At 39.9% G+C, this 13031-nt stretch overlaps 1 protein-coding gene and 1 long non-coding RNA gene across 2 annotated transcripts; one reads left to right on the top strand and one right to left on the bottom strand.

The window, feature by feature from the left end:
• Nucleotides 1–3941: 3941 nt before the first annotated feature.
• On the top strand, nt 3942–6755 carry LOC306818396. Its single transcript, XR_013778190.1, has 2 exons — nt 3942–5730; nt 5767–6755. It is a non-coding gene; the product is annotated as an uncharacterized lncRNA (long non-coding RNA).
• Nucleotides 6756–6839: 84 nt separating this feature from the next.
• On the bottom strand, nt 6840–13006 carry calcrlb (calcitonin receptor-like b). The gene is made up of 13 exons (XM_079335940.1): nt 12875–13006; nt 10957–11029; nt 10383–10536; nt 10201–10314; nt 9933–10039; nt 9756–9847; nt 9283–9409; nt 9048–9201; nt 8907–8967; nt 8755–8821; nt 8439–8657; nt 8122–8163; nt 6840–7903 (listed from the first exon to the last, which is right to left on the bottom strand). The coding sequence occupies exons 2-13, from the start codon at nt 11002–11004 to the stop codon at nt 7697–7699; spliced, it is 1392 nt and encodes a 463-aa protein (XP_079192066.1). The 5' UTR covers nt 11005–11029; nt 12875–13006; the 3' UTR covers nt 6840–7696.
• Nucleotides 13007–13031: the final 25 nt, after the last annotated feature.

Genomic DNA, 13031 nt, shown 5'->3' with positions numbered 1-13031 from the left:
TGACTGTGCCTCTGCCCAAAAACTCAAGCAACAAGAGATGAATAAACACTTAATTTGTCTTTATGAAGAGCAAACTATGAGTTGAAATGAACTCTGAATCCTGTGACTAAAACATCCCAACACTAGAGGGAGACATTTTTAAATCTGCAGGCGCTGCTTTCCCCTGACAGCTCTGCAAGAAAAATAACTAAATGCGCTTGAATGTAAAGCAGAAATGACAAATGTGCACATATTTAGGTGTAACTTGTATTTATGCTTTAATTATCCTTTATTTGTGCTTATTTCTTCAAATACAGTAACATCCTGATTGATCATTTTAAAAAAAGCAACAAATTGCAAATGCATCTGGTTAGTTTATTAAAAAAGCTGTCCAAAAATGTAATCCACCATTTCGGTGTTTCTGCATGCATCAATGTCTGTGTGCAAACACAAAAAAGAGAGAGCGAGAGAGAGGGAGAGAAAAGGCGTTCTTACAGGAAGAAAAGGAGCCAAAGTTCAGGCTGCACATGTTTCTGGGTCGACCTCTCCTCTGTGTAAGCGGCGAAAGACGTGACACTCTCGCCGTTTCCTGCAGCCCGGGGCTCACTCCACATCTGTGGAGGCGGACATTTTTAGCCGGGGTGGCTATTTTCATGTTAGGCATGGAAAGATTTAACAAAGAGAGAAGCTGCGGGTGAAGAAATCAACTTTTACAAGAACTCTTTGGAAATGTTGACTCATGTTGACAAACACTAAAATACATAAAATGCAAAACCAGTGTTCCAGATTCCATTGATACACTTATATCAAGGTTTACGAGACTGATACTTTTGATGTCCCAAACATGACCAAATAGTTTGTTTTAAATAAAAAACCTTCCAATCCCAGAATTGGAAATTATGTGGGAAAAGAATTAACAGCCATGCCACGTTAATCTGCTTGTATGGGACAACCCCAAATTAAGGGTTGATCTATTGATCAACAGTTGGACTACTTAAATCTGCAGCCTGTGACAAACCCACAGTCAGACCTGCAGGTATGTGAATGCTGCATCAATAAATACTGTATTATTGTTTTGATGTAAAAAGGACATTAGGGGACGCTGGTTTACAGAAACAGTCCCGCACAGCTTTCTTTATCCTCCTACTTATCTCAAGAGAGGAAGAAGTCATCCCTCATTTCCTGAGGAAATATATGAGCACAAAGGCTGAACACTCCCGTTTCTCTTCCTTTCATCTCCTCCTGCTCGCATACATTTAGATTTCTGTATACATAGCTCCACGCACATGAAACGTACGTGTACCTGATTCACCCAGAGTCTACGACCCTGAGGTGACTTAGGAGCGACGCCCAGATCCTGACTAGGGTGTCTCTTGTTCGCTGAGGAGCCTCGATGAGCTTTCCCAGCTACTCCTTTTCCTTCCTGTTCACCCTCCAACCCCACCTCACTGACGCCCCTCCGAAACACTTAAAACTCTGGGAAAAGATCACGAGAAAGAAGCCAACTATTAGCCTTAATTATATACTAATTAGGCTTTATGACAATGCACACAGATACAGTATTTTGAACCATTTACATGATGGATTCAGTACTCTTGTGCATCACTGGATTTGATTTCAAGGATTATACACTCTTGAATTGAATTCATTTATGTCGTTGAAGGGAGAGATGAGCTCACTGGAAAGGTTGGTTAGCGAACAGAACAAGTAATGCAATGACCCTGTTTTAAGATGATCCTCTTGTAACTTTCCATCCCTTCGTTGTTGATGAACATGGACTCTGAATGAAACTGTAGCACCTTGCACATTTAGGATGTGACAGAAATTGGTGGGGATTGTAATACATATATAAGATGATTCTAATAAATAAATTAGCACTTCAGATGGGTGCTACCTTTTTACCTACACACTCTTACACCCACCCCTCCTCCATCAGCTGAGGTCGAAGCTGATCGAAAAGGAAATGAGCCGCTTTAACATCCCACCTTTTCCCAGATCCCGGGAGGAGCCTGGGCCTGGTGGCAGCGAAGAGAACAATAGCAGGAAACTGGAAGAGGAGCGAGGGAGTTCCTGTTGGCAGGACGATGCTGAAGAAGAGAGCGGCGAAGCACCTCGTACGAGTGGAGTCAGGCCTGTCGCCCTGCGCTATAGGAACTAGGCTCTTTAAAACTCGAACAGACTTATTGTTCGAGATGTTTTCTAGAATCTGGTTCCAAACATTTGTCGTCTGGAGGAGAGATGTCCTAATGATGCGTTGATCTTATGAACCATCATTTCAGCTCTTTAAATTAGACTTCTGAATCCTTTTTCCGAGGGTTCAATGTTTTTATAAGTAAAGCTGTTCGTAGTTATTAACAAGGTGCGACCTGCAGAAACATCAGAAATATTCCTGTCTTCATAATGTTTTCTTTTTAGGCTCATTTTTACTCATTCATGGTCCAAAGAGGATGAGTCCGACTGCCTTCGATGTGGCGTCATTAGCATCATCAGTGTGCAGCTGAGGTTGCCAAAGCAAGCGGTGGTGTTCATGTGCATAAAATAATAAAGACAAAAGAGAAGGTGTTGTGCCAAATTGGGACACAAGTGTTGCAAAGAGGGCGTGAGAAAAGTCTTGTTATTGTTAGCATCGGTTTGCTCTGGCGCCTGTGTGGTGGCTTTAGCATTTCTGTTGGTTGGTTAGTTGAAGTACCGTAGATCGTAGAGGCATTCACATTGTGACCTCTGATATTCAGTCTGTAGCAGGCTTTAGCTGTGAGCATGGCAACGTTGTTACCTTAGCTGTGTTTAGTTTTATAGCTTGAAATACTTGTATGTGTTGTAAGCTATGGGGGCCCCTACTGGCCCTTAAAACATACCGCCCCTGGTTACTGGAAGGATACCCGCTGTCCTGAATTAGCATGTTAGCACAAAAAGTTGCTGTGCAGGTTTGTCCAATATGAAAACAGTCGAGACTAAAAATTCAAGCAGTCACTATTTCAAAGTTTGTTTGACATGAATGTTATTCTTTCTTGTGGATTAACAGAGATTATGTCCTAAACTATTGAATCATGTTGTAAAATTATTTCTCATCTAACTCGGAGCAGTTAAGAAGCTTTTGTTTTGAAATGAGGATAGTGTCTTATTTTCAAACTCTGATGTGATAGAAAACTGACAAAAAAGACAAAGACAAAAAAAAAAGTACTCTCCATTCTGACATATTTGATCATTACACCCCTCCACAAACACGAAAGCAACACCGCAACCAGCCAACCGAGTGTTGACATCACTCCGCGATGAGCTGCTCAGATAATTCATGCCGCAGACTTCCTGTGATCCCACCCAGACCCGGGTCACGTCCATACAGACGGGCCACATAGCTCACCCCAACCTCGGCGCTGTACGCCCTCCACACCCTCCAGCACAGCCAAGAACTCATTCCATTGTTCTCAAGAGTGAAACATCCCCACGCTCAAGTGCCGGATCACGCAGAGAGCCAGATGGGATTATTTGCAACACAATGTTGACCATAAATTTCTGGTTTCTGATTAAGTGAAATTCCTGGAAACATCTTCAGCTTGTTGTTTGAAGTTTGTTTGTGAAGTTTACCGAGAAGAAGTCAAAGTTCATCAGAATCCACAGACATGCTTTCTGATCTACTTGATTGATTTAAAGGGATTGTGTGGAGATTGTTACATCACTATGACATCTTGTCTCTCCAATTTCCTCGACTAATGGATTTCACTAAACTGGGAAGGGTCTACTTTTTACCCTTTTGTATTCTTAGCATTCCACTTCTGTGAATGTGTGCAGCATTTTTTCCAGCACTCGTGACGAATGGCAAAATCCTTTTCCAAGGAAGGAAAACTGGAATCCGCACGCCCCCCAACACCATCTTTAGTGCCATTAGTAAAATGTAGGTAACAGATCTATCCATTTATGATGACATAACTTTTCATTTTTGTGCAGGCACACTGAAAGTTTGAAGAAGTTTTAACACTGCATCATTTTCACATGCTTTGATTCAGAAATATAATGTGGAATTAAAATGTTGAATGACACCTTCATGCTGATATAACATTTTGAAACAGACTTATTTTGTACTATCATGTCTGCACCTGAGACACACGAGGCATTTTGATGTCTCTAGTCAGTAACATCCTGTGGAAATGTCCCTGGAAAATCCACCGAGCTGCTTTAAACTCGTGTGTCCTAAACAACAAAACATCGGCCAAACGCTTTAAGTTTGAACATGAAGCATGCGGAAGTGAAGGCAGTAAACAAGAGTTAGTCATGAGACCGAGGAAGTGTTTGCTTGCTGCGCACAAGGGCAGGCGGATCAACAGTTCAATGGCGATTTATTCTTAGAAACAGGAAGCGTGCAATGCATCCACTGATCTGATTTCTACAGAAGAGGGAAGGTGGTGGTTACAGGTGGTGTTGTGATTATAAAACAACAAAAACATCTTTACTTTGAGAATCAGGATTTTTTTACATCTGGAAACATGCTATCACAAACCCCACAGGAAAAAAAACTGTTTTCACTGTGATGCAACAGGATGCAGCTTAAATTTGTGGTTTGTTATGTTGTAGAAATGTCAGATATTTCATGCAGAACATCGCCCTTGTCATGCATAGTCTAAGACCACATTTAGCAGAACTCTTTGTGGACCGAAAAGCAGGCAAAGGGCTCGTAAATATTACTCGCGATGATAAACAGTCACGCACTTTGCACACATGCTTCTCATCACCCAGTGCTCTTTTTTACAGCTCTTTAAAAGATAAATGTTAAATGCATCCGCAGCCTCCCTCTGCTCTGCGTTTGATGTATGATACACAGAAAGCACAGATATAGCACTTTCCCTCTGGGACTCCCTAATTGCACCTGGTTGTTGTAAGTTTTGGACGAGGAACAGACAGAAACACGCCCTGCTTTGTCTGGAAATAATATTAATTTTAGTGGGTAGTGCTGTCTAAGGTCATACAAGGAAATCCCACCCTGGATTAAATATGTGGGAAAGAAAATACACTTACAGATTGTCTTGCATTTGTCCTGGAGGAGATTGAAACATGAACGGAAGACATTAGGGAAAGAAACAACAACAACAACAGTAAATTCTTTCTAGGAACCTCATCTGAAAGCAGCTTGTTTTTATTTACAGCATTGTGTGTTCAGTACAAACAAGCTGGTGGGAATTCTTGACAAAGTTATGTTACAAGGATGGAAATTAAACTCCAAAACACACATCTGGTTTTAATACGCATCATTTTCTTTATGACCGAAAAGATTATTTGTTGTGCTAGAAAAATACATCAAGAGATAAAGTATTTATGTACGAGGTTCAATAAGTATATTTTTTGCAGATATTCTGGCCACAGCTTTGCTTAATTAAACACTTATTATCAGGGATTGTGTTATAAGTAAACCTTCAGAGTATTTCAGTAGCTGTATAATCTAATGTTCATTAAAAACAACATTATTATTCATGTTTGGTGTTTTACTGTATGAAACAGATTTCTGTTGAACATAACAAAACAAAACAAATACTCCTGCATGTTAGTTAATTGTCTAATTCACATTACACATATGTGTTTATTGGAGAGCTTTAGAGCTAAGTTAGCTTATTAAAAAAAACAACTGTATTTATGCTAAGCTAGGCTAACTGGCTCTAGCTTTAGGGCTATCTGTTTTCTCGTTTAGTCTTACCAGAAAGCGTTAACATTAATGTCAGCACACAGAACAAGACATCCGTCCAGTGCTCATACAAAAAGATGGTCAGCTTTGTTCGGAGGTAATCATTGAGGGTTAAGTGCTGTACATAGCAGGAACAGGAGGACATTTGTAAAATACTATTTTGTATTTACAAGTAAGCACTGGGAAGGGTTTTGTTGCACTAATGCAAAGGAGTTAAACTTGACTTTAAATAAATGAAATGAATGAAAGAGTCAAGAGAGTGGCGTGCATGAACATGTTGAGTGTTTTTTGCGATAGTGATATTTTGCACTCCCTCTTTAAATGCATCATTTCATTCACACGTTGGTGGATTGTATAAAGCTACAGGAAGTATTTGTTCCTGATAGGCTGATCTGTATCTTCTGTTTTCTGAAGCTGAAACCAGCAGCTCTTCACTCGTCAGAGTTACTTACAGGAACTTATCTTTGATACGGGGGAAGACTGTCGTCACCCACTTATACTGAATTTCAAAATAGTGCTGCTCTTGTGATCATAAGTTTAATTTATCAACACGACTCAGTTCCTGCTGAATCTGTTTCCTGAACATCAATATCTTCACTGAATTCCTCTCTAAACTTCATGTTTAATATTACTAATGAATGATAGTGAACCAGCAATGGATCAGAACAAAGGGATCGATAGGAAGGTGTTTGTATCTGAATCAAAGCATAAACACAAAGTTGTATTTATACTTGATGTCTTGATATATGTTGTATTCTTACACACACGCACACACACACACTTTTCAGTAACAGTTTCCTCCGTGACAATCATCATCATGTCTCCAGCATTTTGGAACAGTATGTTTTAAAGATAGAATAAGCGTTCCTGCACCTCAAACTAAAGGTGATCCGGCAGGGAGTGAGTTCACACGGACTTGAGTATCCCTCGTTTTGAGCTTGATCCCAGTTTGGATCATATTCAGGACATGGCGTTTAAATGCACACAGAGAAACCTGATATTTAAATCCCTGTAAACTTGACAAATACTTTTATCAATGCTTCTGATTTTTCACGTTTTTTTACACAAGCCGACATCAACACCGCCGTCTGCTGTGGTGGCCGGCGGACGGCGGCATACAGGAGCATCTTGTGAAAGATTTAGTTAAATTTTAAAGTTTCTGAATCAGCTTCTCTTCTTTGTTCTGATGTTTGATCTTCATGGAGCCAAAAAATCCCAGTTTCTGACATTTACATGAAAAACACAAAAGCAGAAAAAACTCAAGTCCATGTCAGCTTTATGTGTTTGAAAACTTCATTGATACTTTTTACTGTAGCTTTACAGAAAACCCGAATAGGGCGCTTGGAGTCTAAATGTTGAGTTTGCATGTTGCTAAGCAGGAGCAGCATTTAGCATACAGCAAGCTAACTGTTCATTTATATTCACTTGTGTGAGTTTAGTAGTTTTTCTCACCACAGAAAACACATTTTACGTTCTCTGTAGCTGTTTATCACTTCTCAATCTTGTGACTGACACCTCCCGTTATATTTGGCTAACTCTCACCTGCTGTAAGTGCCTCTAGTTTTGCTACACACGAGAATTATGTGCCTACAACTAAAACCTGAAATGCATTTTGATCCAGTGGATGTTTCAGACATTTCACTTCATTCTTGTTGAAAATAACAGCTTCAATACTCTTTAAAATATCCAGGAAATCTCCTCGCTCTACATGATCCAATCGCGGTACTTCCTTGTGATAATGCTTTGCAGTGACGCACATTGCTGAGTCAGCAGGTCTTCTTTGCGTCTGGCCACCAGACGTGAACACTTCAATATTTGTGGGATGTAATTAGCGACGTAGGAACCGTTTATTCCATCTCATCCTTTTAGGTAATAATTGTAGTAAAAAAAAAAGAAAGGTGTTGTTTTCAGCTGGTCGATGGAAAAACATGACGGGAAGAAAGTTTGTACTTAGTCCTCAGTCGCAGTAATCCAAGAGAACTTTGACATCAATCTTCGTAACATCTTGTGAAAAGTCAAAGAAGCAGTAAACATCTCTGTCCACCTTCACACGAACGGGCTGTCCGATCTGAATATGTCCGAGTAGCTCTTTCCGTTCATGTGCTCTGTGTGGCTCTCGATGCTGTAGCAGCGGTGAACCTCTGTGAGCGACGACGCCACATAGGAGGCTGAGCGGAAAAAGTCGGCGTTGGCGAACGTGCCGGCGAACTGCATCCGCTTCTGATTCCAGTGTCTCCGCAGAACGCTCTGGACCTGAAACCAAGTTGGGTAAAAGGAGGATTTGAATTTGACCTTGAACAGCCATGTAAACTGTCAGACAGTCAACCAGGTTAACGCCTCAAATCTCCCTAAAAATGTGCAGAAAATCTATAAACACACTCAGGGCCTCACAATGAATGACGTGACCGATTTGTTGCTGTTCAAATACAATAAGAGTTTCTTTTTGGAAATCCAATCTTATGATTACTCACCTCCCCGTTGAAGAAGCAGAATATTGTAGAAACCAAGAGACCCTGCAAGTGAAAAATAAAGTTTGATGAGGAAAATAAACAACAAAAGGAAATCCTTTAAAGCCCAAACAGCTGCAGCGGAGTGTGCAAAAATATGGCCCGCAGTGACACATGTGCGTGTTGTTATTGTAGAAATATTTGTAACTTTAAACCAGTGTTGTAAAGTTTTTGAGGACATTGTCATTGGAAAGTTATGCAACCACTGCGTAGCCAAATAAGAGGTTTAAATATCCTGTTGTGGTGATTTTTGTTTGTCATTGCTGGCGGTGATCACGCACCTGGTAGTGCATGAGGATCTCCATGACGTACAGGTAGATCTCAGAGACCCAGTGGTCGTGAGGTTTGTAGGGCAGCAGGACAAACTGGATGCCGAGCAGAGGGATGAGGATGAGCGTGGCTCTCACCGCCCGCATATACAGGCTGGACTCGGCCTGGTGCGTCACCCTCAGCTTCGTGATGAGGACCCGGACGATGTTCAGCAGGAAGAAGAGATTCACCTGGAGTCAAAGAGTGTGGATCAAGACTCCTTAGTCAACACCAAGATCTCTGTTCTATTTTTGACATGAAAGACATGATGGCGTTTTCTTTGCTCACCACCAATGCAGCGCAGATAGGTCCGTGGATTATGTACAGCAAGGACGTGTCCGAGCTCACCCAACACCTATGGAAAAAGCGATTGCATCATATTACAATGCAGAAAAGAGTCACATGATTCATGTGAAGTCACATCTGTTCAAAAGACTCACTTGTCGTTGTAGTAGCAGTGACGTGCTATGGAATGTATCACTGCTGGTATGAGTGGAAAACCTGCAAATCAAAGCAGGATTTTCATGAGAACTGGGAGTAAAAAAGTCAAACGTGCGCCATGAAACATGTTTGTCTCTTACCCCAGCCCAGCAGATAATACCACATGAGGTGCTGCTTCTCGGCGAACACGGCCACCACGATCAGAGTGTGCAGGTAGATCCCCTCGCAGAGCATCCAGAGGTAGTTACAGCTCAGCAGGTACAGGTGGACGAACATGAGGAGTTTACAGCTGCCCTGCAGAGACAAGTCACTGTGAGCTGTGATGTGTCAAAACAAATCTTTCATCCTAACCAGTATCAGGATACTTTCACTCACTGAATCGTTGTAAGTGTGTCCCTGTTTTTGTACGACAGTCGTGAGCCAGACGACGGTGATGATCGAGTTGAGCACGAATGAGAGGAAAAGGTTTTTGTGGAGCGTTATTCTCTGGCAGCTCAGACTCCTGAGGGAAGAGGAAGATGGTTCAAAACGTTAGACGAATACAATCTGATCTTTCAATCTTTATTCAGTTTTGTACAGTAAGGCCATGAATGTTGCATGGGATTTATGAATGAATCTGCAGTTTATCTTGTGTGCTTTCTCTTAAGTCTAAGTCTTGTTGAATAAAACTTGCTTCTCTGCAGCTGTCGACACAGATTTATCTGTTTATCAGCTCAAACATCCTAAATCTCTCAACTGTGTTCAATGATTGAGCAAACTCTGCACATCAGGATTTTGTTCCCTCCGATGATTTTAATAGAATCCACATTAGTTCAAATACAAAAGGGAAATAAAGAAAGCTTACTAACTTAAAATGGAAGAATATTGCGAGTGATATGAGCAGTGAAACCACCGACAGGCCGTGACCAATCATCACCAGGTAGAAGTGAGTCATCGCCGCCTGGAGGAAAGCAAACTACATGAGTTGAAGCTGATTAATTAATACTTTTATTTTTAGCATTACGACCGTCTGTATTCATCTTTACTGGTTGGGTAAAGTTAGCGTGGCAGTTTCTGAAGTCTGTCCACGTCCTGTTGCTCACTGGGTGTCGTCCCCACTCTCCTGTCTCTGAGCACACTTTGGACGCCAACGCTGTTGATAAAAAAATAAATTAAAAAAAAGTAGATTTAAACTGAATAACATTTGTTGCATTAAAAAATACGCTCATACAACACTGCTGCATAAAATCTGACCTCTCCTTCTAAGATGTTGTTTCTGAATTTACTCAAATGTCTCGTGTGGCAGAAGTTTACCGTGAGGATCAAAATCTTTGAAGTAGTCTGGACAGGCCTGCTCCGTCGTCACTCCGGCGTCAGTCTCATCCCAGCACAGCCAGCCGTCCCACGTCGCGTTGCACTCTAAACCTGCTGACAAGAAAACGGCTGACTTAATATTGCTCCACAAATGTACGAGATGAAATACGTTCTCTTCTCACCTTCTGTTTTGGTTTTGCGGTGCGATTCTTTCGTGATTCGTTGGAAACATTCGTACTGAGCCGTAATGATCTGGATTCGTGTCGACGAATTCAGATCATGTTCACCTTGATGATTCAGATGCTGATCTTCATTAGGACTCGCCACCACGAGCAGCTGGGAATTAAGCATGCAAAAAGACACAAACACAAAATCAGATGCCTCATGTAGATTTTTTTTATGTTTTCATTGCATTAAATTACGAGCATTTAACTGTCACTATGTGGAGCTCTGTAGACACTCTTCTGTTGCATTATGGGACATGTAGGATCAAGTTGGGACCCATATCATGACATGAATGTTTATAAATCTCAGTCTTTATGTCTTTGATTTTACTCAATTATTTTTTTGTTTTTCACAAGTCGATAAACTTTCTAGCAGAGTTACAGGCGTTGACTTATTCGTTCCTTTAAGGATTGCAACATCAGGATTGTTTAACCAATCAACAACAGACTTGGCAATAACAACAATTCTAATTCTGATATTCATGTTCAAAAAAGGAACAAGAAAGAATTCATAAAGCATCACCAAAGCTACCTTGTTGAGTGAAATTAGGACCAGGGAAAACATCAAGTGGAGATCCATCTGTCTTCTGATCACTACGAGAAGTCTGAGGAAAGTTGGCAAAACCTTCTCGTTAAATTTCACAGAAATGATCTTTATGCATTTTAGAGGAACATTTTAAAGTGTTGACACAGTCAAAAATAGTTTCCGTCTGAGCTCAATGATAAAAAAGCTTTCTGAGCTGCAGCAGCTGCATTACGACATGTTGACATGTAGGAGCTGAACACAAACTGTGGTTCATGTGTTACACAAATACAAGCTATATGCTGCGTGTAAATAATGTGCTTCTTTTTATCTTTGATTTACTAGAAATAATCCTCCATGATTAAAAAAAGACAATTGAAATAAATCTGGCTGTAAAAATACATCTTTTTATGGCATGAGAAAAGGCCGCTCTCCCCTTTTTTTTTGGATGTTGCGGTTACAGATTTGGCCTTTTGCTTCCTCTGTTCCTCACAGCTTCCTTCCTGCATGCTTATTTTGCATGTTGAGCAAGTTTAATCAACGTTTAGTCAGTAAATGAATCAATGTAGAAAATGAAGAGAGAAACACAAACAGTTTATAACTTAACATTAAATAGACATAACACCAAAAAGGATGTGTAAAATATGTAAGAAGGCAAGTTCGTTCATTTCAATGTATTTCAATTCATCATCGTAAAAGATAAGCAGAGTTGGAGCATATTTCTGGGGTCATGTTTTTCACATTGGAAAGTGTGACAGCTAAGTTTTGTGCGAGAAATAATGAAAGTAAAAGAAAAGTAGCCGTAGACATGTTTTTACAGTCGTTCTAGTTTTTCTAAGTACAACAGGTGAACTTAAATCCCTGACACATTTTCTGTTATATTCTTTCTGCAAAGAATGCAAAGTCATAATTCCCTCGATTGTTAAAGGTACAACTACAGGGGGTGTACTTAAGACTTATTTGTGCAATAAAACTTTCCTTTCAAATAGAGTCTCATGGAAAGGCCACACAATAATGTAATCAATAAAGAAATATTTAATATGATTTAGAGTTGGAATGGAGGGACAGGCAGGTTGTTGGTTTTTTTTTTGCAGCAAAAGCATGATTGGATTGTTTGTTTGTAAAGGGTAAATAGTGACATTTGCAGCAGGAAGAGTTCTTGTAATTTGTATTTAATTTAAAACAAGTATTTTAACATATCAGCATGCCACCTGCCTTAAGCAATCGTTGCCATTTTCCATCTTTATTAACTGAATTGTAAGGACTTTACATATACATGCCTCACAAATAGAAAATAAGTGGCAGGCAGTGATTTAGTCTCAAGTATTTTATCTATTTATGGATATGAACCTGACATTTCAAACTAACTTCTATCTATCATTCAGCTGTCTCACTTGTAATAAAATATGTTATTCACTGCTTATTCTGGTAATATTTTTGTAAGTATAATATCGTGAACATCAAAACACAAACATTTTATTTTATTTTATAAGAACACATTGGTCGAGAAAAGCACAGTAAAACATACCTCATGTGAGCAGATCTTCCTTTTTGATAATGTACGAATAATGTTTTTTTGTATTAAATCCCTTATTTACTATCTGGACTATTTTGAATCAATAGGAAATCAGGGCCTATAGATAAAATCTGACTTTTTGTGGGATAAAACCCCTTAATTTCACTCACTGGAACATATTTTGGGGGTTTTTTTATCATCATTTTCGACTCTGCCAAAAGCAAAGTTAATACACCTTCTTTACAGTTTTATCAGATGCATCTTAACCTATGCGATTCTGATTCAGACCCATAACAGATGTCTTTGTATAACCTTTATAAGTTAGATTTTTAACATGTTGCATTGAAAACATGATATGAATATGGATCTGTAATCACATATTGCATGCAGAAAAACAATATTGAAAAGTACCTTCGCAGGAGCAGAAAACCAACGAGCCCAACGTTTGCTTCTTCTTGAAGAACAATCTTCTTTTGAGAGTTCAGTTTTGCCGAAAAAGACAAGAAACAGTGATTGGGACTTCTTCAAGGGTGGTCCTTCAGAGTGTGTCTGAGGCGAGCCTGAGCTG

The sequence above is a fragment of the Symphodus melops genome (assembly GCF_947650265.1).
Source record: "Symphodus melops genome assembly, chromosome: 23".
Lineage (NCBI taxonomy): Eukaryota > Metazoa > Chordata > Actinopteri > Labriformes > Labridae > Symphodus > Symphodus melops.
The sequence above is the reverse complement of the archived record's forward strand: the minus strand, read 5'-3'. Positions and strand labels throughout refer to the sequence as shown.

Coding starts and splice junctions, on each gene's coding strand:
- calcrlb (XM_079335940.1), bottom strand. CDS start 11,004: ATGGATCTCCACTTGATGTTTTCCCTGGTCCTAATTTCACTCAACAAG. Junction 10,537..10,956: donor TCCTAATTTCACTCAACAAG/GTAGCTTTGGTG, acceptor CTTAATTCCCAG/CTGCTCGTGGTGGCGAGTCC. Junction 9,202..9,282: donor GACACACTTACAACGATTCA/GTGAGTGAAAGT, acceptor TTGTCTCTGCAG/GGCAGCTGTAAACTCCTCAT.